General features: G+C 38.7%; 1 protein-coding gene across 2 annotated transcripts; it reads right to left on the reverse strand.

The window, feature by feature from the left end:
* Window positions 1-14,856: 14,856 nt before the first annotated feature.
* LOC122073927 (protein ALTERED PHOSPHATE STARVATION RESPONSE 1-like) lies at window positions 14,857-25,658 on the reverse strand. 2 transcript variants are annotated; one of them, XM_042638646.1, is made up of 6 exons: window positions 23,787-25,658; window positions 23,294-23,481; window positions 19,523-19,746; window positions 15,836-16,579; window positions 15,367-15,623; window positions 14,857-15,279 (listed from the first exon to the last, which is right to left on the reverse strand). In XM_042638646.1, exons 1-4 carry the CDS (start codon window positions 25,108-25,110, stop codon window positions 15,847-15,849), a joined length of 2,469 nt encoding a protein of 822 aa, XP_042494580.1. In that variant the 5' UTR covers window positions 25,111-25,658; the 3' UTR covers window positions 14,857-15,279; window positions 15,367-15,623; window positions 15,836-15,846. The 2 variants fall into 2 exon arrangements, with proteins under 2 accessions (XP_042494580.1, XP_042494579.1); XM_042638645.1 differs by having other exon boundaries at window positions 15,367-16,579; window positions 23,787-25,657.
* Between the last annotated feature and the right edge of the window lie 1,351 nt (window positions 25,659-27,009).

The raw sequence follows: 27,009 nt of genomic DNA on the forward strand, positions 1-27,009 counted from the left end.
CCCAGGGTCCTAGGCCCATATCTCTAGGTGGTGACTCCAATCTCCCATTTGTATGATATTGATCCCCGTATTGGAGTATCATCAAACCCCCGTCTCGAATGATGAATTTCACACTCTTACAAAATTGGTCTCCACGTATCACTGAGTGGTGATACCGCGGTGTGGGGCCCGCACAATAAGTACACACGACACACCCCCTCCCTCACATTAAAGAGAAAGAGAGGAGAGAGGATGGGATGCAAGTCCTTTCCCCCCCAAAAGGGAAGAGAGATGTCTCATCATCTCCGGTCACTACCCTCGCAAAGACTAAGGGGAATTTTTTCCTACGCAAAATTTCACTCAAATAAGGCAAAGGATTGAAGAGTTTCTAAGGCTTGAACACTTTGGATCTTTGAAGATCTCTCCGAGGACTTGAAAAACCTTAAGCGGGAAGGGGGAGGAGTGAGGGCAGAGCTTTTCTACCAAAGATGCTCACTTGGAGACTTGGATGTTTTGGTCTCAAAAACCAAAGGGAGGGGGGGTATTTATAGGATTCTTGAACCAATGGGAAGAGAAAGGGAATTCCCTTGGCCAATGAGGAAAAAAAGTGGTTTTTCTAAACCAATGGGATGAAAATATGAAAATATGAAAATTTGGACCAATGTGGTGGAAGATGATTTTCTTGGACTAATAGGGAAAAAGTAAGTTTTTTTTTTGCCAATAAGGTAAAAAGATTTCTTTTTGGGCCAATGGGAGGTTGCGGAGTAGGGGATAGTATAATGTGCACAAGTGGGTGAAGAGATCATCGGAACACATATTTTGGCCATTGACGATGGCACACGCGGCATGCATAGGTGCATAGGATAGGCTGGGTCCACGCGAGCTGGTAGGCAAGGGCACCCTGCGCTGGCAGGCAGGGGCGCGAGGCTGGCACACTGGGGCACACGGGGCTAGCAGGTAGGGAGCACAACGCAAGCAAGGGTGCGAGGCTGGCATGCAGGTGTGAACGAAGCAAGCTGGCTAGGGCATATAGTGCACGCGGGGGCACGAGGCTGGCACAACGGGGGTGCTGGGCTGACCAACGGGGGCACACGTAGCAGGCTGGAGAGGGCGTATAGCGCGTGTGGGGGAGGGAGGCTGGCATGTGGGGTGCACAATTGGCAGGCTTGGGTGTGCAGTGTGCGTGTCGGGGCTGGCTAGCTAGCCGTGATATGCGCAACTATGTATAAATTTAGAGGAGCGGTTGCTTGAGATCTGAGACAGTCTGATTTTGATGTACCATATATTATTGGAATTATAATTTCAAGTACTATTCATCCGTACGATCATCCTGATCGGATTCCTTCATATATAAAAAGTTATAATTGGACGCTCTTTTCTCCCGCACGAGATTTTTGGGGTTTTTCGGTAAGTAGGGGATGTTTTTAGGTTTCCTTAATCAATTATCATCTCTTTCGATCGATAGCAAGAAGTCACATCCAAGATCCATAATTCATCATAGCCAGAGGGGGTGACAAAATTGGGTGTCTACAATGCTTGGTGCTTCACTACCAAATCTAGCTCATTATCGAATGAGCCTAGTTGAACATGAAGAATTGTAGTGGCAAGTCATGGAACTATTAAACAAGGGGTTTATAAGGGAGGGCCTCAGCCCATGTGCCGTTCCAATCCTTTTGGTGCCCAAAAAAATGGCACTTGGAGAATGTGTGTTGATAGTAGAGCAATTAACAAGATCACCATCAAGTACCGATTTCTTATTCCTCGTTTTGATGATCTTTTGGATCAACTTTCTGGTGCAACCATCTTAGCAAAGCTAGATTTAAAGAGTGGATATCATCAAATTAGAGTCAAGCCCAGAGATGAATGGAAGACTGCATTCAAAAGGAAAGATGGACTGTTTGAGTGGTTAGTTATGCCATTCGGATCATCTAATGCACCATCCACATTCATGAGATTTATGACCCAGATTTTAAAGCCATATCTTGAAAAGTTTGTTGTGGCTTATTTTGATGATATTCTGATTTTTAGTAAGTCTATTAATGAGCATTTGGAACACCTTCAAAGTGTTATATGTGTTAAAACATGAACACTTATATGCAACCCATGACAAATGCTACTTCATGGTGCCACAAAACCTATTTTTGGGATTTCATATCTCAAAAGAAGGTATTTCAGCTGATGATGCTAAGATCAAGGTGATTCAAGAATGGCCAACTCCATCAAATGTGTATGAAGTTCGTAGTTTCCATGGCCTAGTTTCCTTTTACTAACGTTTCATTGCACATTTTAGCACCATTGCAGCCACTCTCACCTCTTGTATAAAGAAAGGAGTTTTTGAGTGGACAATTGCAGCCCAAAGAAGTTTTGAAGAACTCAAAGAGAAGTTGATTACAACCCTGATCCTTGCCTTGCCTAGCTTTGATCTTATGTTTGAGGTGCATTGTGATGCACCCGGAACTGGCATAGGAGGAGTTCTAATTCAAGGAGGACGACCCATTACCTTCTTTAGTGATAAATTGAATGGTGCCAAGCTTCGTTACAATACCTATGACTTGGAATTTTATGTACTATTTCGCACACTTGAAGATTGGAGGCAATATCTTATCCATAGGGAGTTTATTTTGTACACTAACCTTGAAGCTCTCAAGTGCATTTCAATTCAGAAAAAGTTCATTTCCAGGTGTGCAAAATGGGCTGAATATCTCCAAGAATTCACATTCAACATCAAGCACAATGCTAGAGTTCAAAATCAGGTCGTTGATGCTTTTAGCCGAAAGAAGAGTTTACTCCATACTATGCACTCCACTGTTCTTGGATTTGATTCTTTTCAAGAGTTCGTACCAAGAAGACCCTTACTTCTCAATGATCATTTTTTATGCATAAGACAAGAAGCTTGTTGATTTTACATTATGTGATGGCTTCCTTCTCAAAGGAAATCGTTTGTGTGTGTTGGATTGCTCCCTTAGGCAAAAGGTGATTGATGAAGTATACCATGACGGACATTTTGGGCGTGATAAGACTGTGCAACTTATTTCAACCAAATATTTTTGGCCACATTTGAAATGTGGTGTACACCATCATGTGATGAGGTGTCGACATTGCCAATTAGGAAAGGGACAAGCTACCAATGCTGGACTCTATTTACCTTTGCCTATTCCACAAGCTCCTTGGAAAGATATCTCTATGGACTTTGTCCTTGGATTGCCATGCACAGTAAGGGGCATGGATTCTATCTTTGTGGTTGTTGATAGGTTTTCAAAGATGGCACACTTCATCCCTTGCTACAAGACTATGGATGCCTCACGCATTGCTGAATTATTTTTCAAAGAAGTCTATAAGTTGCATAGCCTTCCAAAGACCATTACTTCTAAACGGGGCACAAATTTCTTAGTCACTTTTGGTGGCAAGTATGGAACAATATTGGCACCAAGCTACAATATAGTACAGTGTTTCACCCCCAAATGGATGGACAAACTGAAGTTATCAATCGGTCTTTGGGAAATCTATTGAGGAATTTGATGGATTATAACTCCCGTTCTTGGGAAATAAGGTTGTCACTTGGAGAATTTGCATACAACTATTCGGTGAACCGTAGCACTGGTTACAGAAGCTTTGTGATTATGTATGGATGACAACCAAAGACTGCTCTTGATCTTACACCAATCCCCTTTGTTAAAAAGTCGATTGTTAAGGTGGATGACATTGTTTCTCAAATGAGAATAATCCATGTAGATATGCGTCAAAGGCTAGAGAGCAAAGATGAATCCTATAAGAAGGATGTTGATAAGTGGCAATGTGAAGTCATATTTGAACCTAGAGATTTTGTGTAGGCCTATTTGCCACCGGAGCGCCATCCCGTTGGAAGCTACAAGAAGCTTAATGATCGAAAGCTTGGTCCACTTGAAGTTCTTGAGCACATAATCCTAATGCATATCGAATGAAGCTTCCTTACAACATGAAGATACATGATGTGTTCAATGTTCAACATTTGACACCTTATGTGGGTGATTCTTCCACTGATGGTGATTTGAATTTGGGGACGAATTCTTCTAAAGAATGGGGGGAATGATGCAACCCATGGAGAAGACATGCCCACTCAAGTGAAGGCCCAGCTTGACCAGCCCATTCAATTAAGAAGATCATCCCGCATTCAAGCCCAGAACTATTTTGGTTCAAGCTCAATTGGTCCTAGTCTAACCCAAGACCAATAACCAGTCCAAGTCTCCCATCTTTGACTTTGTCATTTTTCATGCATTGGAGCTTGCATCAAGGACCCTTGGAACATGCTAATTCATTGGAGCTCGCATCAAGGCACATTGGGACAACAACTATTGAAAATATTTTGTTTTTATTAGCTTCTAGTTTTTAGATTTGACTTAAGCTTCTATGTGTAATCTCAGCCGTAGAAAATCAATTGCAATCAAAGGTTGGGATTTCGTAATAGCTTTTTTCTCGGATTTCTTTTGCTTGTCTATATGAGGCTATCAAATCTATTGTAGACTATGCATAGATTGTTGATAAATGAAATTTTGCCTAAGAGCAATTCCCTTGAACCTTGAAGAGTTCTTTTTTCGCTAGAAAACCTTGAAGAGTTCATACCTTGAAAACCTTGAAGAGTTTTCACTCCTTCCTTGAAGAGTATGAGCTTTTCTCAAGTCTGCATCCTTGATGAGTTGAAGGCATCAATGTAGAAGAATTTATGCCATTGATCTTCCTTGAAGCCCTAGAAAAACAACCATTGAAGATTCAATCATTTTCCTTCATTTTCTACCCAATCCCAGAATTATGCCCATTCACGTTCTCTCCCTTCCACCTCAATTTCCACCCTGTTAGGTTGCTTATCTAAGAAAACCCAAAACATAAAGTTTTTATAGAAAAGAGTCCTCAAAATTTTGGCTTTGAAATCAGATCATTTTGACCTATATTGAGTAAGTTACGGCTATTTTCCTGTGTAGACATAGAACTAGAATTTCTGCTTACGGTTGTCACTAAGTTTCAACTTGTGCAAGTCACTCTCCCAATCCTGTTGTTTCTTATAATCGAGCTTGGGCTACATCACTATTTCATTATGATGAAATCTAAATTAGATTTTCATAATTTTGTAGTTATTTCTAAGTAAATGTTAAGGTACTTTTCCTCCTCGTTTTGTGTTGTAACATGAATCACAACCTAATCCAAGAAAAAACTGGCAGCAAAATGATTCAAAAAATAAAATGTTGATTTGGTCTTTCATAGTTTTAGGATAGGTAGAAGCAAGATGGTCGGATAAATGGGACCCAATGCCACAAAGTATCATTTCCTAATTGAAAGCCTCTATGCAAAAGAGCACTAAAGATTTGATATTCAAGGAGTTGGAACTCATCAAAGGTTCTACTGTTTTTTTTTTTTTTTCTGTCTGAGAGTGTAGCCTACCCAACCGTTTTCTATGTCTAACTATCTCTGTCTTCCCAATAAAACAAGGATTGAAATGTCTTTTTATATGGACAAGAGAGAGATAAATACTTGGTAACATTCGCATATGTCACACTTCCAAATAGAATTCTTTTGCTAAAAGAAAGTATTAGTTTTCATTATACAATTTAGTTTACTATTATTTGATTATTTTTTAGGTAAGGAAAAACTATTGCAACCAGTATAAAGGAGATTTAAGGGAGAAAAAAAAAAAATTTCTCTCTCCATTCAAGATATTAAGAAGATTTGATGAAAAATTATAGGACCAAGTTTCCCTACGGCCATAGTGAATGGATATCAGTTCATCGTGCCTCATGAACATCTGACATTAGAAAAAAGAGATGTGGGAAGAGAGAGGGGTCACATCAGAATCCTCTCAATGAGGAAAACTTTGTCTAGAGTCCTCAATAAACAATACTCATTCTTCTCCAAAAAATGGTTACATACCACCCAACATTTTGGTATATTTGAAACTGAGATCTCGTATGCGAAGGTGAATAATAGAGTAGGGGATCCCACACTGGCAGGCATGGGATGGTCCCTATGCCAAGCCAATGGTAACACGAAAAAGGATGATGCATAGTTCTCAGAGGGACAAGGCAGAGTCAGAGAAATGAGTACAGAATATGACTCCGACTGTGTGGGGAGGGTTGAAATCGTCTACAATTTCGATCTCGTACAATTTCGTGCAATACCACCTTTAGGCAGTGACACGTGTATTGATACTAATACAATGGTCCAGATCTGGTACAATTAATAAAACATTAAATCAGTGAAGAGGCATTTAAATTAGATCTGGACCATTGCATTGGTATCAATACACGTGTCATCCCCTGAAGGTGGTATTGCACGGAATTGTACGAGATCGGAATTGCAGACGATTTTTTTCCGTGTGGGGATTATTTTTCCTACAAAGAAATAGAAACAGTTTATCAGTCTTGCTCATTCATAAGTACTTATATAACTCTCTTAATTACTTTTTGTTTTTCTGTTAAGTCTTGGAAGATGGTGAAATCCAGTATTTAAATTTTTACCACGTGGAAGGTGAATTGCCAATTTTAAACATATGGATACCTAATTAATAATAATAATAATTAATTGACACATCATATTTTATACTCATACTCAGATTCGTTCACATCTCCTTCCATCTATATTTTTACACTTAAAACTTCCCAAAAAAAAAAAAATCTTAAATATTTCAATACTTTAAGCTATGGCCCTTGGATTTATCTTTCTATAAAATCCGAACCTTATCTAATCTTTAAGCTATGGCATGATAGTGATGCTGATGTGAGGGAACCCACAATACAATTTGTTAAATTGTTACATCACATTAGTTTAGTATAAGAATCTTTTCATTATGATCATCTTGCACGTGAATCTCATTTGTCACCATAATAGATATTAAAACAAGTGGCAAGCCAAATGAGCTTAATGTGACATACAGAACATTTGGGTGTATTATGGTTTGGGAGGGAAATTTTATTTTATTTTTATTTTTATTTTTTTGAGAGGCACAACTGTCTGCCAAGGTTTAGGAGAAGCGCAGGTCAGGTCCTAAGCCACATCGTTCCAGCACGTTTTTGTTTAGGCATATTTCTCTACATTATAAACCTCTACAGTTGTACACATCTTTTGTGGGGAATTGATCAGTTAAGTGAGATCCAATCTCATGTGGAGTCAAATGTCCCATGAGTTGGTAATTTTTTAATTTTTTAAGTGGATTGTATAAATCAATGGGACACTTAGAAGAGGGTGTAGTGCAGTTTTGAAGAAGAGAAAAGAAAGAAATATTGGATAGAGGGAGGGATGAAAGAAATATTGGATGAAGGGAGGGATGAAAGAAATATTGGATGGAGGGAGGGATAAGCTTGTTTCAGATAGAAGACAAAGTAAGAGTTCTGAAGATTCTCTTGGAGAAGAAGAAATTTACATTGGTCATTTTTAAGGCCATTTTGAGCTGTCTATTGTGTCCTTGATCAATTCGGATAACTAAAATGGGTGTTCATATTTTCAGTTGGTTTTCTAAACTATTTGGGAGATATTTTTGGGGTTTTGAGTAGTGTATTTATTGATGCTTATGAGGTAACAATGGTTTTCTTCAAGTGTTATTATTTTTCTCTCGATTCTTGTGGTAAATCTTAAGTTTTGGGGAAAAACTTGAGAAGAGAAACATTGTAATTCTTATTTGATTTGGTGTTGTGTATAGCTTGTGTTGTAGGTTTTTTGTCAGTTAATGTATCTTTGATTCACGCAACACTTGGTTGTTTTATATTTGTGTGGATTACAAATTGATGCAAATGCCTCTTCAAGGTATAGACAACAATTTTGTCACCCTCATCCAGCTATGATGATTTACGGATCGTGGACGCAACCTCTTACTTCCAATCAACGGAGATGATAACTAAGGTAACCTAACCATGAAACATTCCCACTCAAAAATCCTAGAAAACCCACGCGAGAGAAGAGAAGGGTTCAATTATGACTTCTTATATACGAAGGAATCTGGTTCAAAATGACTGTACGGATGGATAGTACTCGGAATTACGATTCCAAAGATATATGGTACGTCAAAATCGGACTGTCAGTTCTCCCGCAATCATTCTCAGAACATCGCACCTTGTTACCTACGTAGCCTGCCGTGCACGACCAAGGCTTGCGAGTGCACTCGTGGTTTGCCCGCGATCTGGCATGCACCCCAGCAGGCCACTCACCCATGGCCCCCTTGCATGCACATCTGTGACCCTTGTGCGCATGCCCATGTCTTGCACGCGCACCCATATTTTCCTCGCACACCCCTGCCCAGTCCCATTGCCTCCACCGACAGTCGGACCTCTACTCCGATGACCTGAATGGTGAAGAGATTCTTCTTTCACCCACTTGTGTATTTTGAACTGCCCCGCTAACGTAACCTACACCGTAACCTCCCATTGGCTCAAAAGTGCATCTTTTCATCTTATTGGCCCAAAAGAGAATCTCTACACCTCATTGGCTAAAGAAATTCATCTTTCACCCCATATGCCCAAAATTTTGCTTTGTTACCCCATTGGCTAAGGAAATTCCCCTCTCCTACCCATTGGTCCAAGAAATCTATAAATACCCCCTCCCTTTGGTTTTTCACACTCAAGCCTCCTAGTGAGCAACCCTCGTAGAGAAGCTCTATCCTTTCTCCTCCCCTCCCCCTTGAGGCTCTTTAAGCCTTCGGAGAGATCTTCATAAGATCCGAAGAACACTTCGGAGGGCCTTCAAAGTTCTTCTATCATTTGTTTTTTCTTGAGTGAGCATTTGGTATAGAAAAAGCTTTTGCCTTAGTCTCCCTCCCTCCTTTTGAGGTTCTTCAAGTATTAGGAGAGATTTTTCTAAAATCCGAATTATTCTTCAGATCTTCGAAGTGTTCTTCGAGCCTTCAAAGTTCTTTAACCATTTATGTTTCTGTTTATTCCTAGCGGAGCTTTGCTGGAGTGCCACCTTAGCCTAGCCCTCTGATAGCCTATCCCCAGCGGAAACTTTGCCGGAGTGCCATTTCAGCCTAGCCCTCCCATAGCCTATCCCCAGTGGAAGCTCTACTGGAGTGCCATCTCAGCCTAGCCCTCCCATAGCCTATCCCCAGCCGAAGCTCTGTAGGAGTGCCACCTCAGCCAAAATCCAAAAGTGACTGTTCCTAGGTGGAACTCTGTCCAAATATTACCATTGTCAACATCTCTCGAAAAAAGGAAGTTGGAGGTCAAGACCATCTTCCCCTGAGCTAGGAGAATCTACCAAAAAGTTCGTGTCAGCACTGATCAGGGGTCCACCCCTCTTGACCCGAAACAGGAGTCAAGCTCAAGTATAATTGTTCAACCGAATTAGCATAATATAGATTTTATATTGACCTTATTTTAGTGTACATAATTATTTAAATTCAGTCAATATATATATATATATATATGTGATAACTTAGCCATACATGGGGGATATGAATAATTATGAAAAATGTTCGTTCTTAAGCATCTAGTAGGAAGACCGGCTAAACCAGGTAGATTGGGTGCCTAATACCTTCCTAACTCTACAATCTGACACTTACCCTAAATCTCTGGACCATACCAACTTTGGGGCCCTTTTCTTAGGAATTGGGCTCATCCACTGGTCTTAGGCCCATAATCCTAGGTGGCGACTCCAAACCCTTTTGTTTGACCCCAATCCCCTGCATTGGACCATCATTAAATCCTCGTCTCAATGACGAACTTTACGCCCTACGAAATAGGCCTCCACGTATCTCTGAGCGGTGATACGGCGGTGCGGGGTCCGTGGGTACACACACAGAGCACACCCCTTGCTAAGAAAGAGAGAGGAGAGAGGGCGGATTGCAAAGTCCTTTTTTTCCCTCCCGAAAAGGGGGAGAAGAGAGAGATCTCCGGCCGCTACCCTCACACAAGGATGATTAGTTTGAATAAAAATAATTAGTTGATTTGAAAAATCAAAATGAAAGACCTTCTCTATTCAGAAGGCATTGATTGGGCAATTCAAGAGATAGAAAAGAAACCAAAATTTGTATCCAATGATGATTGAAATAAACTGAACGGAAAAGCACTTGAATGAAATGAAAAACATTGTAACTCAATTGAAAACTGTGAAGATGGCTTTAGACAATGAGATACAAGCATTGTTGTTGCTAAGCTCATTGACTAACAATTAGGAGACTCTTGTTGCATCTCTTAGAAAGTCGGCAACTGATGAATTTGTTACTATGAGTCAAGTTACATGAAAATGTTGAATGAAGAAGTGATAAAAATCTTCAAATTCTCCTATCCACATGCATTGGTTATTGGAAAACGAGAGAGATCAAAGCATAGAGGAAACCACAATCGAAGCAAATCAAAAGGAATCTCCAAATCAAGATAAGGAATAACTTGTTACTATTGCGAAAACCCCAGGCATATGAAAAAGAAATGCTAGAAGTTCAAAAGAAATCATATGGGAGAAAAAGGTTGCAATGGAAATTAAGAATAGTAAGAAACCGCTGTAATTGCTTATGATTGAATTCTACTTCTTTCTATATGTTGTGCGGGTTGTATAAATACAATATGTGATGATTCAAATTGAGTAATTAGTTCAGGAGTATACTTCCATGTTACTTCACACAGATTTTTTTACCATATTCGAGGCAGAAGACTTTAGTCATATAAGGATGAGAAATAATGGAATATCCAAAATTGTTGGAATGAATGATGTTTGCGTTACAATGAATGTTGGCTATAGTTGACTTTCAAGGGTGTAAACTTGTTCCAAATTTCATATTAAATCTCGTCTCATTTGAGAACTTGATTATGAAGGGTATTAATTACAGTTTGGCAATGGGGCGTGGAGGTTGAAAAAGGGTCTCTAGTTGTAGAAAGAAATAAGAAATGTTGAATGGAGTGATCCAAGGCCCTTGGGATACTCAAGTTATAAAGAGAAGGATTTTGCAGTTAAATCTTTTGTATTAATAGAATTCAAGCATGTTTGGAGGGAATTAAATAGGCCAGTAGACTATATGGCTTCTCTTGGACCTCCAAGTGAAGAAATCCTGATTATGCCTATTGAGTTTCCTAATGATCGGAAGATGTTTGTGGAAGAGGATGCAGCCCACATTGTGTATTATAGAGTCTAAAGTGCATTTTCTTTGATTATTGTATTTTTCTTTTCTTTGCCGGGCATGTCCTGCTTGTGCTAGGAATTCCCTAACCTTTCTCTAGGTCTGTCCTAAAAAGGTAACAGAAATTGTATATTTTCTGTGCTCTTATCTTTTTCCCTCTTTCAATACAAATATACAACTTATCGAGAAAAAACCAAAGTTTAGTCTATCCAAAGGAGAAGTGAACACTTTGAAAATTCTTAACTTGACTTGTGGTATTGACTTGTTGGCCACATAAGTTCGAAAGGTATGGAGGTTTTGGTGAAGAAAATTTCTCTTCCAAATCTCAAAGGTATGTCTTTGGCCCCTTCTAATCATTGTTTAATTGAAAAATAACATAGAGTTCTTTTCACGTACTTTAACTAAATGGAAAATTTAATTTATTAATTCACTCTAATGTATGCAGTCCCATGAGGTTGTAAATGTTTGGTGGTGATATGTATTTTATCACTTTTATTGATAATGCATCTAGAAAAATTTGGAGCTTTACTATGAAGACGAAAGACCATGTCTTTGGGACTTTTCAATAGTTTCATATAATGATTGAAAGAGAAATTGATAAATCTCAAATGCATTGGTACAAATAATGGTGATGAGTACAATAATCCTTTTGAGAATTATTATGAGAATTATGGTATTTGCCGTTACTAGATAGTTCCCAAGACCCCACAACTTAATGGTGAAGCAAAAAGGATGAACCACACTATTATGAAAAGAATTAGGCGTGTGTTTTTAACAATAAGTTACCTAACAATTCTGAGGACGAGTTATGTGTATAGCTACTAATTTAATCAATTTACTTTAATTGCTCTTCTAAATGGAGATTCTCCAAAAAGTCTGGAGAGAGAAAAATGTTTCTTATGCATGATCACTTGAAAATATTTGAATATAGGGATTTGTGTGTGTTCTGAAAAGATAAGTGGTTCAAGTTTGATGACAAGACAAACAATGTATTTTATAAGATATGCAGATGACAAGTTTGATTGTAAATTATGGGATCTAATTGATAATGAAATTATTAGAAGCTAGGTGTGATCTTTTGTAAAACCAAACACTCTGATTTCGTTGAGAAACCAATGGAGGGTTGTAGATGAACTAATAGAAACACCCCCCCCCCCCCGCCCCCCAATTACTCATACATGATCTGAAGGAGATCAAGTTGAGGATAATGAGGCTCCTTAAAAAGCTGTTGTGCATGGAAATGATTATACGCATAGCGATGTTGAGCAGGGGAGCATCTACCTTAAGATTAACCACCTATGATTAGGTCACAAAGAGGCCAAAACCCCTCAATAAGATATCCACCATTAGAGTATACAATCATTGAAAGCGTTGAATCATAAAATTTTGAAGAAGCCATGGTTGTGTATAAACAAAAAAAATAACCGAGGAAAGCCATGCAAGAAGAGCTTAATTCTTTATATAAGAACAAAACCTATGGGTTTGGTTGAACTACTAAAAGAGAAAAAACTTTTGAACAAAAATTATTCAAACTGAAAAACAAAGATGATAAGAAGTAAATGAGGCATAGGGCAAGGTTTGTCGTCAAAGGATTTTGTTATAAAAAGGGTGTTGATTTTAATAAAAAAAAAATCAACACTTGTGGATATGACTTATATTTTCACTATCCTTGGAATTCTTAGTAGAGCGTGATTCAGCTGCTATGATGGTGTTGGTATCGAAGAGGGTAGTGCTATGGTTTGTTCTACATGAATGGATTACTCTCCAACCTTACCTTCTTTTGGTGGACTGAAAAATCTGCCACTGATGTAGGGAGACCAACCCAATTACTGATTTTCTATCTAAATCAGCATCAAAGTTTGAAGTTTCTTGTAATATTTGCTTTCCTTAATCAATTCTCAAAGAGTTCTATGTTAATGAGCCAAGTAGGATTAGATTTCGAGTGATTCTTTAAAGGGTTTTTTTTTTTTTTTTTATTTTAGTTCCTCTTGTTGATGGCAATGTCAAAGGTGGGAAAGTTTGATTCGGATATTTTTTATGCCTCTAGCTGTGCTAACCTGATATTGTACTTTTTTTTTTTTAATATAAATGACCTTTTAGCGGAAAAAAAATGCATGTCAAAACTTTTTTTTGCAGTGATATTTAAATAAGAATATTTACATGAAGCAATCGAATGGTTTTCTTGTGGAGGGCAAAGAGCGCGTGGTGCGTGGTAAGTTAAAGAATAGCTTATATGGATTAAAGCAAGTACCATGACAATGGTCCAAATTTTTTAATTTACTTGTGATGTGTAATTATTTTACTAGAATAACTAATGAAGATTGCATCTCTCTCTGAAAGTATTCAGATTCTTCCTTTATCATTCTCTTGTTATATGTTGATGATATGCTTATTTTTTGTTAGGCTTCTAACTTGATTGACGGGTTAAAGAAATAATTGAATAAGGTCTTTGACATGAAGTACCTAGGGTCCACTTGCAAAATAAATTTGGACTTGACAATCAAGCGTGATAGGAAGAGCAAGAAGCCATGTCTATAACAAGAAAAGTACATTGAGAAAGCACTGAAGAGATTCAACATAAAAAATGCTAAGCATGCCAGCAAACTATTAGCTAGCTAGTTGAAATTCAATGCCAATATATCTCAAACCAGCAATGGGGGCATAATCATTCAAAGAAGCAGACACATTTGCTCTGAAGCAAAGTTAGTTATTTTTCAGGCTGTAGATAGAGGAGATCTCACTATAAAGGAAAAGAAAAAAGAAAAAAAAAAAGGAAATTGAGAAAATTTCCAATGCTTCGGTCGTATAGAGTTTGATGTGTAATATGGTGTATGTAAGACCCGATATAACATATACAACTAATGTTACTAGTTATTTGAAGATTCTTTGCAAATCTAGGAAAGCAACATCAAGAAATTTTATAAAATGAATTCTAAGGTATCTAAGAGGAACATCAAAAGTTAATTTATGTTCTATAAATTCATCATCCATGGTGGAATCTTTTACAGATGCAGATATGACGAGATGTTGATAAAATAAAACACAGCCCAGTGACAATCCCTTGATATCTTAATTACAGAAAATATATTGTTGTTGGATAACATAGCCCCTACGCCCAAACATGTGAGGACACGAAATTACCACTCCATTCATGAATATGCCCTTGCGCGGGTTTTCATTGACCCCCACACTAGTGCAAAGACTATGCAATCAAGCAGCGATCTCTTACCTATTAATTAGAATGGATGAATTTGCGTCTCTTGTTTTTCTAGTTTTATAAATCTCTCTTCTTTCTTACCCTTTTTTTACCCAACCAAATACACCCAGGAGTAGCTATGTGGTGATCCAACAGCCCAACTGAAGTAATTGTCGAAAACACTTCCAATTAACATCCTGAATCCAATGGAGTCCCCGGTCTGTCTTCAAATCAATAGCTGAGGCAGAGAGGAGCATTAGCAGCACACTCAAAAGCATCACGAATTTCATAGAAGGTTAACATCACCACCATTCCAATCCAAAATATGATTTATCCCAATGGCCAGCATCCCAAATGCAACTACCACACAGATATGCACCCTATAAACAACTGCATAGTGCACTTGTAGAGCTATGGTGCGCTAAAAGCCCATGCTCACCCCCGGCGTTCTCGAGTTGGAATCTCTTGGCTGCCATCTACTTCCCCTCCCTGCCTATCCATGACCCCCACCCCACCCACCAAAAAAAAAAAGAAGATATGCACCCACTGCCTAGAATCTGAGACCACTAGCATATAGAGAACGGTCCATAATGATAATGGTGAACACGAACACTAACATGTAAATAGTGCAATCACTTCGTTACTAACAGATCTCCTCTGTTATAATTTACTGTACAGTTATAAATTAAGCGAGCTCACAAGATATAACTATGATACAAAATTTTCCATCAGGAAGGGCACACCCATTGAGTTGGGTCAGACTTAACTGCCCCGGAGCATGAAACCCTAAGCTAGTTTTATGACAATAGAAGCCAAAAGCCCACTTGGAGGGAGCATTCTATTCTATCCATACATTGATCAGAGTGGCAATACCATAGCACAAGCTTTAGCTCGATGTCTCAACTATGCCATTAGCGTAGAGCCCTGCTCAATAAGAGATCGAGGGAAATGCTGAGGCTGCAAGATTTGTTGCCATTTCACCAACTGAAATGCAACCCATCAATATCTTCCAATGAGGAAAGTCGATAGTGTCATCCTGCATCAAATCCATGGTTAAGCTATGAAACCCTACACCAAGGAAGTTTCAATAATGAACAGATAAATAAGCTTCTTCTAAACTTACTCTCTCCCTGTCAACTGAGTTGTGTAGCAACCTCCACTGCAAATAGTATCATTGGCATCAAAACAGCAGGTAAGTTCGGTGATCACCAGCAACTCAAACATGCCAGGGACCAGCAACTACCATATATTTCAAGCCAATATATTTCTGATTCTTTTTATATAACCTTCACTGCAGTAAGATCTTTCATCACAAAATGAATTTCAAGTTTGGGCGATAATGGCTACTCCATCGTCTCTTTACCACAAACCCAAAACAACCTGAAATGCCAGTGAGTAAAACAGCCACTGCCTCAGATTAGTAGAACTGAACAAGGATAAAGGCATTGTGAAAGGACTCCCATCAATATTAATGGTAAATCAGAAGCCTGCTCCAGCCTTTTCAAAATCTGTAGAGACTTCCGATATTTTTCAGGAAGGATCAATCAAGGGACCAGGGAATTAGATATCATTGCAGAGGGATGGCAACTCACACAAGTAATTTCTATGGAACCTTAGCATTTTCTCGTGCAAGTCTATCTTCTTCTTCAATACGTACACAAAGCTCCTCATAGGCTTGCATAGAGTTGGCTGTGAACCTCTCTACGGCATCAAAGATCTGTTTCAGACCAGACTGCAAACTACTAATATTTCTCATGTCACTCTGACGAGCAAGCTGCTCAGACACAAGCACACCAGTGCCCTTCCCAGAAACCATAACTATTTTCTTATCTAGGGCCTGAATCGCCTTCTGCATCTTTTGTTCTTCCCCCTCCAAGCCCTTTACTTTTCTCTCTACATCTCCAGTTGTCAACGTCTGCAACAAATCTATATTTTGCCGCAAGCCCACTGCAAAAGCCAGCATCGCATCAACTACCTCCTTCTCTGAGATTCTCTCCATGGCTTGTGACCACTGGTGACAAATCACAAAGACAGTGGGTGCACCCATTCTACCGGGAGAGAAGGGAGGTTTTCCATCTGGTGTTTCTTCTGGTTCATCAAAAATACATTTCAAAAGCCATCTGTTCAAGGCTGTAATATAGCCCTTCTGGGCGCCAATCCAACTGGAGAAATTAGAAATCCAATTAAGGACTTCATGTTCAAGCTGCATTGCGGCTTCAAGAAGAGCAGCACCGAACTTTCTGCTAGTTATAATGGCATCTAAGTTTTTAGCTTCTGTAATAGCTTGGCACTGATTCTGATGGCATTCAAGCATAACTTTCCACATTCTAACTAACCTGGACCAAATAAAAAATTAAGGATTAGTTCATTCTAAATATTAAATGAATAAAAACAATAGAGAAGGAAGTCAAAGATGCATGGATGCAAATCATAGCCATTGTATAAGCCCCTTCTTTAAACAATGGTCGCTCTCATCATTATACATCGTTCAAACTATATGAGTCTTCATCAAGAATAAAGAAGGTAAACTTCAACTGATTTTTGTCTTTCTAGATGGAACTATTAAAAGTTCCAGAAGATGGTATATGTTAGGAAGGTATAAAATGTATCTGTGGGATACTCCTATTGCTTCTACCATCAGAGAGGTGACAGATGTGGGGAGGATGGCTTACTCTTATACATATGGCTGTAAAAACAGATAAAACAAATAAATAACTTGAAGGGACTGTCTAAATGACGTGTGATAAAAATTAGTTCACAGATTCATCCAAAGAGTTGTGTTAAAGAGATTCAGGAGAAGTTCTGAAAGATGAGATGAGATGTCCTGATGAAACCAGGAACACCATATGATCATTCACCTAGCAACTCCCTCCTATGAAAATTGAAATTCCTCATTTCCAGCCTAATATTTTCCTTTTAGACTTCCATCTAAGTGCTCCTCAGTAGGCAGGTAAGCACAAAATGGATTAATTCTCAACACGAATTAAAAGCTTCCAGTTATTTAAGTGACTACGGCCATTGTATGGCAGAGAGGCTTACACAAAAATGTCCTCTCCACCATATCAAGAAAAAGCATTATAAACTTCCATAGTTCGGGTTGTCATTTGGGGATTCTTATAATATTGACACTTGAAGATTAGAAAACACTTTTTTTTTCTTTTCTAAATATCTCTATGTAAACCATCCATATCCATTGTTAGGCCACACTATTGTTGTCACGGTTTCAAGGCGAACCAAGGCGTTGGAAGGCTGCCCAAGCGTTTAGGTGACAAGTCGCCCACCTTAAAGCGAACAAGGCAACCAAGTGTTATTTTTTATTTTCCCTATTTTTTAACATTAATTAGAATGCTACATATTCCTTGTATCATAAAAAATCAACATTAAGCCACATCAAGTCATCAAAAATCAACATTAAGTCACATCAAATCATAAAAAATCAACATTAAGTCATAAAAAATCAACATTTAAAAAAATATTCTTAATCTATAATAAGTTTGACAAGTCAAATGATTTTATTTTTACATGAGACATTTTGTATTAGGTAGAGCACAAAACTAGCTTTACAACAAATATAAGATTATTTAAATCTGAGTTCTCATGACAAAATTATGTTCTGGTCAAACTTAGTTTAAAATGCGCGAATGCTGTTGAAATCATTTAAATGAAAATAATTTTATGGATATCAAAACAAAAATTATCTTACAAAACTTTTGATTTCTAGCAATGTTTTACCATCATAAGATTTATGAAATTTTCATATTGAGAAAAACCCCAGTATTTGGAAGTAGAAAATCGCCCATACATCCAAAAAATTAGTATTTGTTCTTGGACTGGGGGTTGACTTTTAATTTTTTTAGAATCTGAATTTTTAACTTATTTTTATTGGATTCAATTAGGGGGGCGTTTGCTTATTTATGAATAATATCTGTACTAAATGAAAATCATTTAATTAAATGATATTTGACATAAATAAGGGGATGCCCATTGCAGTAAGCGCCAGTGCAATAAGGCAAAACGTCTTTCAGACTCCAACTAGGGAGGCATTTGCTTATTTATGAATAATATCTCTTAGTAAATGAAAATCATTTACTTAAATGATATTTGACATAAATAAGTGATACCCATTGCAGTAAGTGCCAATGCAATAAGGCAAAATGATGGAGAGCCGATAGGGGTAGGGAAGAATTCCCTGAGATGAACTCAGAGTTGCATGGGAGGGAGAGATCGCATAAAGAAAAAGGGGGAGAAGAATCACACACACAGCCGTTAGGCTCTCAACACTCAAAACTCAATTCATCTTTCAATCTCTGTTCTCTAATTGAGTATTACATGCATTTAAATAGTAAAAGAAAACCAACATTAAAAGGAAACCTACTCTAAATTGGAAACTAAATCCTAGTAGCTATCTCCTACCTAAGTTACTAAAAATAAAAGATTGCATGAAGATAGAAATAAAATCCTAAAATATCCTACTAGCCAAAGATTCAATATGGATCCGGTTCATCTCTCGTTAGATACCCAGATGGATATGGATCGCTCCATGGGTGCATATCTACATCACAAAAGTGTTTCAAACTCCAACTTCGCCGCCCAGATGCGCAATGCCTTGACAACTATGGCCACACTAATAAGACATCCAAGGCATTCAATATGGTCTAGGTGGTTCTCCAGTATCCAAACCAGAACCACGAAGTTGATCCCCTAACTGATCCAAAATGTTCACGAAAATGGTTCTCTCCATGGTACAGTCTTTATTCCATGTGGCACCACAACTGGCATTCAAAATCAGTGGGCATGTTGCAGATTTCACTTTCAACTCAAATCCCCCAAGTTTCAGCTTGACTGGACTTCAACTCATGTCAAACTGAAGTATAGAAATTGGTTGGGAAGTCCATTAAAGATTATAAAAAAAAAAAATAATAAATAAAATAGAAGAGGACCACTAAAAATAGATGGGGAACAGTCCAATATATGGTTGTCATATGGTTGAGTTAGGCATCCAATGATAAATTCTCTAATCGTGTGCATCAGAGGATACTCCAAAAAGGAATTAAATGCTAGTGATGCCATGATGTTCACCTTATGATGTTCACCTATCCCAGTGACAAAGATTTCAATGTAAGCTATATACTGAACTATCAAATAAAAAAAATGACAAAAACTAATAAAGGATCTTTTATGCCATAAAGCAATATACCTGGAGTCTCAGAAAAATACAAAATAAAGTAAAAGTTATGAAAAGAAAAAGTGGGCTTGTTATGGCACCAAAATTCACATACCCATGAATTAATTCATTAAGCTGAGGCCACAATTCTTCATCCCTCAACTTAGTTATTTTAACCGATATCTTGTCAACAACTTGAATTGCAATCCTTATTTTGGCAGATAAATCCCTGACTAGAGTTTGTGTAGACTCAACTTTGTGAGCCTCAGCACCCTTCCTGTCCAATCTCAGCAGTCGCTTCCACTTTTGGTCATGAAATACCCGCATCTTTTCCTCAGCCTGTAAAAGAAAAGAAAAAAAAAAAAAAAAGGAAATGATTTTAACACTCTTTAGGAATGCAACCATTGACGGGAAGCGATGAAAGTTGGATCCCCCCTCCCCCTCTGCCCCCGCTCCCCCCCCCCCTCTTTTTTTTCAAAGGCATTATTTCTACTCATGGTTGATGCACCTGTGAATAAAAGAATAAAAGCTGGTAGTGGAAGTCTTGTAAAATTGCTCTAAAGCCATAAAGTTGACATAAACCACTCATCAAGAAACAAAAGAATATTAATGTTGTACCAATCCAGACTATTTCCATTCGAATAAATAGGTGTTAGGCAAACATCGAGATGGTTAAAGTTCCAGCATCTGATCACATTCCCCAGGGAAGTAAGAAAGATTAGAGGTGCGATGAAATACTCCATATCCAATTAATATCCTTCTCGGTTTAGAAAATTTAGCAAGATTCTGAGACAGTCCCTGATTGCTCTCTAAAGCATAAAATATCAAATAGGATTGGTTATCTATTCCAATTGTTCCGCATATGATTATTATAATTTTCAAATGGTCTATGAGATAAATTAAACAGTGATTAGTGGCATCTCTCCCCCTCTCAGGCAAGATACGTCCTTATCCCAACCACTATAATGAGCATATAGTTGACGTAATGCTTCCACAAAGGAAAAAAAATCTTATTATTATGTACTATAATATGTAACAGAGAAGCATATGGAAGAATTACAATTGTCTACACCCTCTTCGAACTAATAATCATGGGGGGAAAGATAACATATTCATTACAAAAACGTGTTGTTTGTAAGAAATTGTTAACTTGCTGCTTGCCATGGCAAACAAATTAGTATCACATCAGTACAAGAAAGGTTTCGGGGAAGTATATAAGCGATAAAGAGTAGAGGGAACCCAAAGAGTTATTTGAGTTTCTACGGAAACTAAACTTTTGGCCCTATTTAATGTAGAACTAGGATTGGCAAGGCCAACCTAATCCCAAATAGCAGGATACTTTAATCAAAGAGCGACCACAAACCAATATAACAATAGAACAAAATTCAGACTTGAAGGAAAACCAGATCTGGAATAACCCAACTATCGATCTCTACAGATGACCTTCTCTGATCAGATCAGTAATACTGAATTAAGGGCTTAACAAGGTTTGCAATAGCTCCAAACCAACTTAATACCATAAACCACAGTCAAAGAAAACAATAGTTCAAACCAGCCTATCAAGTTCAGTTCTGGACAGAACAGAGCACTAAAAAACAAGAATATGGTGATTTCTAATAACTCCATAACAACAGGTCAGATTAGATAGACCTGCAAATTGGATTGAGTGGGCCCCTGGATGAGAGGAAGCTTCAACCAAAAGATCAGCCCAAGCTGATGGCTGAAAGTGGTCCAGGGAAGAAGGAACCAATTAGGAAACTAATGGGAAAACATGGCAGAACTGAGAACCTGGTACACAAGTTTGAATGGGAGCAGCAATGGATCCTTGGACAAGTTGAAGACGAAGATGGAATAAGAGAGAGGACCTCTCGGGCTCACCCCCCCCTGCGCAGAGAGACTACTAGATCAAAAACCAGTTCCATCAGCCTTGATCAAACACCAGACAAATCACCATGGAGAAGGCAAGGAGCAGATACAGCAATTGTTTTTCTTCAGTTGAGCTATGGGAGCCTCCTTGAGCCTCCTTGCTCTGTATTAATAGTGATAATGGAAGACGGAATACATCCTAGCAATTGGAAGGTTCCAAAATAGGAAACCCCACAATTGATTGCCTATTACATAAGTTTCTAAAGAATGAAAATGAAAACAATAGAAAAGGAAACTAACAACTAATAACTTAACCCCTAAGAAATAACAAAGACTAACAACTTAAATGGAACCCAACTAAAAAGGAAACAAACTAGTTAATCACGTATGCAACCTTAAAGCCCCTAGTTTAGACCAATAAAAGTGTCATATTACATTCAAAATACATGGGATCAAAGGCCCAACATGTATGGAACCCAACCCTACACTTATTCCTAATAAAACAAGCTTCTTCTGGTGATGAATCCGCATCACTATTACATAAGCTCCTTAGTGTGTAATGTGATTTATGTATTTTCTTACGTCTCATCTTATTATCCAACAGCTTTACTCAAATATACATTATGTTTTGGATGATATCACCTCTTACAAGGAATATATAGGTAAAAATGAGTCCTAAGTAGCCCTTCAAGAAAACTTAGAGACATGTGAGTTCTTTAACAAAATTAACCCTTAACCTTAGACTCGATTAGTAATGGGGAAAACTGCTTAGTCATACAATGTATACAACTATCTTTCAGTAACAGATGAAATTTTCTAACCTATCAACAGAATATGAAATTCTTTATAATTTATCAAATGCATTGTAAACTGTGGACCCCCTGATTAAAAAAAAAAAAAAAAAACACAGTGGAACCAACTTGGTTACTCCATCAAATGTTGCTCTCCGTCACTTACCTTATCATATGTTTTATGTGTTCCTAAGTTTTCGAGCTATAACCCCTCAAAGAAAACCAGAGGGAGGGTGGGAAGTTATACCTCTCAATGAAGGAAAGAGAGCATATGAAGAAAAGCCAAGGATTACTCGGAAGAACATTAAAGAGGACAAAAGCAGGGACAGCAACATTAACAACACATACACATGCACAGATCAACATAAATGGAATTAAAAAAATATATCAAAGATTTGTACCATTTCACTGTTCTAAAAGAATACAATAACCTGTGAAGCCAAGAAAGAGAAAGTAGCTGCAGAAAAGGGCTAGGATCTCCCTATTGTGCCATAATACTCTGAATGGCTCACGTGAACTGATGATTCATAAGTTTGTTCATATTCCATTTATGTTAAAGCCATATTAAGCTTACAGATCTATTAAAAATTGGAAAATACAGGAGACTCACAGAAACAGAACTAAGCTTATAGGTCTAATTAAAAATTGGGGAATGCAGGCCTTACAGATTTATTTTCCCAATTTTTATTTTACAGGTAATACATGCACACGAGAAAAATCAAGAGCTATGGTTCTACATTTATTTGCCCCAAAAAAAGAACAAGATATATTCTTCTACTGACAAATATAATAAAATTGCTGTAAGCCCATCATTTGAGAACCTCATCTAAGACCAAGATCACACCGAAGTTGAATATACATCCGAAAGGTCCTTTGCCTACCAACAAATAACAAGATACCTTTCCAAAATATAGAGCATGAATCACTGGAGCTGCTTAGAACTAAACTTATTAGGATATAAACTCCCCTAAATCCAACACTACAATATACATTACAGATACTGAGCATTTATAAATTAGCAAGGGCTAAAGGTCTATCATACAGTAATTGTAAATAAAGTACTTCCAGAAAAGGAAGAATACATCAACAACCCAACAGAACTTCGTGTAATTTACTGATGTTAACTATGAAATGTTAACCTCCCCAACCAAATTCAATAGAACTGACATTACAAAAGAACAGGATATTAAATAAATCAATAGAACTGATTAAGGAACAGCAAACCATACCTTAACTTCATCATAGAGTTTCTTTTCCCAAATGTAAAGCTTTTGCAAAGTAGAAGATAGATTTGCAGATCTCGTCCCCGCATCCTCATCAAAGTCCAAGTAAGCAGAACCACTCTTCTCGATGGAGGATGATGCCTCAGAACTTTTAGAAGTGGAAGGTGTAATCACATGCAACATCTTCGAGGAAACTGCTCGAGAAAGACAACAACATCAATGGATGCAGCAGGTCTACCAGAATCCGATTGCAATTGAAAACAAGCAAGGTAGCAGGAAACTCTAACAGTTATCAAAGAGAGAGTTTACAATGATCATCCACATACCAGGTTGTGAAAACCTAAAACTAGCAACCAAACAACAAATATTGCCAACGCGCAGATCAAGGTCATCCGGAAACAGTCCCCACAATTTGTGACCAAGAGAAAGAAAGAAAAGGAGGAAAATCTAAAATTTAGATGGAAACAGAATGAGGGAAAATAGAAATGAAATCTCTTACCTTGATAAACACCTTTTTTCTTGCGATAAGGTAGCTTTCCAGCCTCAAGAATCCTGGAAACCTCACTGCCGGACTCTGCAGCTCTCTCAAACTGAATCTTGATTTCCGCCACAACCTCTGACGCACCGCCCAAGCGAACCCGAGCCTTAAATGCAGCGACATTGCCCTGATCCTTAGAGCGCTCTTCATTAGCAATCACATTCTTGTCGACCATATGAACATCATCATATTCTACCCCCTCCACAGAGACACTGGGCCTCGTTTGGTAAAGTGCTGCTTCCGCATCATCATTTCCGCGCTCATCCTCATCGTCTGCCACCTTCTTAGAGTAATTCTCAGTTCCACTATCACCAACAAACTTCTGGTCGAAATGGACTTCCTTGACATCTTCGTGCTTATGTTCCTCGTCCTCCAAATCAGGGATCCCTTCTTCCTCCCTCACTTCATTGGAGTTGCGGCTGGGAGTGTAAGGAGGAGGGTTATACCTATCTAAAGTGTCGAAAGGGTTGAAGAAATCCCAGGCCGAATCACTCGGCGGTGGCGGCGGTGCCGGAGGGGGTTTGGAAGACGATGAGGATGACGGTGGTGCAGCCTTGTGCAGCGGAGTAGAGGAAGAACTACCGTAAGTGACGGGCGGCGAACCGAAGAAACCGCCATAGTTAGAGTAAGAATTGAAAGGGTCAGGAGCGGGTTCATGGTTAAGGTAGGAGTAAGGATAGTAAGAAGAAGAAGACGCGTCAACACGTACGACGTCTGGACTCATCGGCCGCTGCTCGTAAGACACGGAGGGCGTGGGACGATTCCTCATATAATTCATGTTCATGAAACCACCTGGAAACGAAGCCACGGGTGCCTGATCGAGCTGATAATTCGGGTGGAAGTCCTGAGGGGGATGATGATGATGATGATGCAAAGGAGACGCATGGCCAGAATGGTGGAGAGACCCGAAGGAATCGTCGTCGTCATCATGGTCTTCATCTTCAGAATCGGAATGAAATTCAATATGAGAGCCTGAATTGGAGTTGGAATCACGAGCTATGGCAGCTGCGGGATGTGGGACGCTGGAAGGCTCTGCAGCAAAGGTGATGGGATCACCTTTTCTTTGAGTCGGAAGAGGAAGCACAGGTGAAGAAGTCGACTTGTCGGTGTCTTGATCGAAGACCCGCTGCAAGGAGAGGCCAATCCCTTTGAGAGAATGGATGTAGGCGACATGCGCATCGGCAAACGCGTAACGCTGCCGGATTGCCTCTTGCAGGAAATCACAGCGCTCGCTACAGAGTTTGACGGCCTCCAGGTCGTCCGCCTTTGAGCTTGCGCAGCCCATCTCCCTCCCGGCTGGGAACGAAGAAGAAATTAAAATTCTAGAAAGTTAGGGTTTTTTGGGGAGAGAGTGGAGAGAGTGGAGAGAGATAAGGCAGAGAGATTAGAGAAGGAAAGAGAAAAGGGGGACAGAGGGGAATCTTTGCCAGCGCGGAGTCTATCGTCGGCTAGTAGAGGTGTAGCAGAGAGAGGGGGAGAGAGAGAGAAAGAGAAAGACAGAGGGAGATGGACGCGCACCGGCACGGTCACCGTCGATAGATTTGGGTTGGATAAGTAACCGCATTGCCTTTGCTACTCCTCCTGTAGCTAACTGCTACTGCATGGCCACAGACAGTATAAAAGACAGCGCTTTTGGTGCGTCTCTTCTTCGACTACTTGGAACGGACAGAGAGTTTAGAAATAATTTGAAAGCACGAGAATTTGATGAAAAAAACAAAACTTGCGTAAGATAGCGAAGCTCTTCTCGCACGAGAGATGAGAGAGGAATAGAAAGAAAGTAAAGCAGTCTGGAGACCCTGGAGGGGGAGGTAATGTTTCTTGTTGCGGTGAGTTTTTCAAGTTTTGACGGCTGTTGGCCGCTTTTTGAACGGACCTACTTTTTTTATTTTGAAATAGCGATATCGACTTTCTTCTTTGGGAACTAATCAGTTCTATCGACTTCTAGATTGAAATTACGAAAATAGGCTTCTGAAGTCCGACAACGGACGATAAGTCGATAACGTATGGTCCTCTACTCCTAAGCTCCGCTGAACCTTCTCCCAAGTCTTACATATAGAGAGAGAGAGAGAGAGAGAGAGAGAGAGAGAGAGTGAGTAAAAGGAGGTGGGTTTAGTGTGTATTTTTCCTGGGAAAGGAAGTGAAGGAAAAATTTCTTTTCTCATTTGGAGCCGTTTGACTGCAATTGAAGTGGAGATAGAAAATTTATTTAGAAAAAAAAAAAGGCTATCTGGTTGTGTGGCTTGTGGATTAACATGTGGGATGGAAATGTGTGTGGCGGGAGAGGCGTATCATGCAATATAATTAACAATGGTGAAAATTTTTGTATTTTATATGGGCACGGCCAAGGGTGTCGATTCAATATGGTATTAGAATGGTACAAGTCATATACACTCTATATTGATACCATATCAAATAGTGATTCATTATATGAATCTCATATCAATATAATAATGAATTTTTTTAGTTCTATATTTGATATTGATATTGGTATTTGGTGTAATATCAGTACGGTATGATGTATTTTTTTAGTCATATCCTATATCGATACCATACTGAATAATGTCTCGATAAAGGAACCTCATATCGATATCATACCAAATTAATTGGATATGTTTCGATACCAATAATTTGATATAGTATCAGTTTTGGTTTTTTATTTTTGGCACAAATTGACACCCTTAGTGCCGCCATCATTTCGCCTCCACTTTGTATAGGGGCAACTAGGGGTGTCAATCAGTCGGGCTGGGCCAATCCGATCTTGATCAGGACTTAATCGGGCTTGACGACTTGGAAGTCTTGCACCGTGAACCTTTAACTTTTGATATTTGTATATAAAATTCTATTAAGGGTTTCTCTCATTCGAGAGAACTCATCATTTTCATGCACCAATGGTGCCCCTTTCAATCTTGATCTGTTAAAATCACCTCATTAGACCCTTATTGTTTTGTCATGTATTGAATGGAGGGTAAAAACAGTTCCGCAACAAATCTATTTGTAACCTGCTTGGTTACAAATAAACACACCCAAATCCAAATATTTAGATAGTTACATTTTATAGTAAATTATAATTAAAAAGGTATATTATGGAGGTGAATATATAAATAACCAAATCTGTATCCATTTATCATCCATATATCATAAGGCATGTGTAATCCAAATAAATAGATTATCGCCGCCCTACTCT

Source organism: Macadamia integrifolia, chromosome 3, assembly GCF_013358625.1.
Source record: "Macadamia integrifolia cultivar HAES 741 chromosome 3, SCU_Mint_v3, whole genome shotgun sequence".
Lineage (NCBI taxonomy): Eukaryota > Viridiplantae > Streptophyta > Magnoliopsida > Proteales > Proteaceae > Macadamia > Macadamia integrifolia.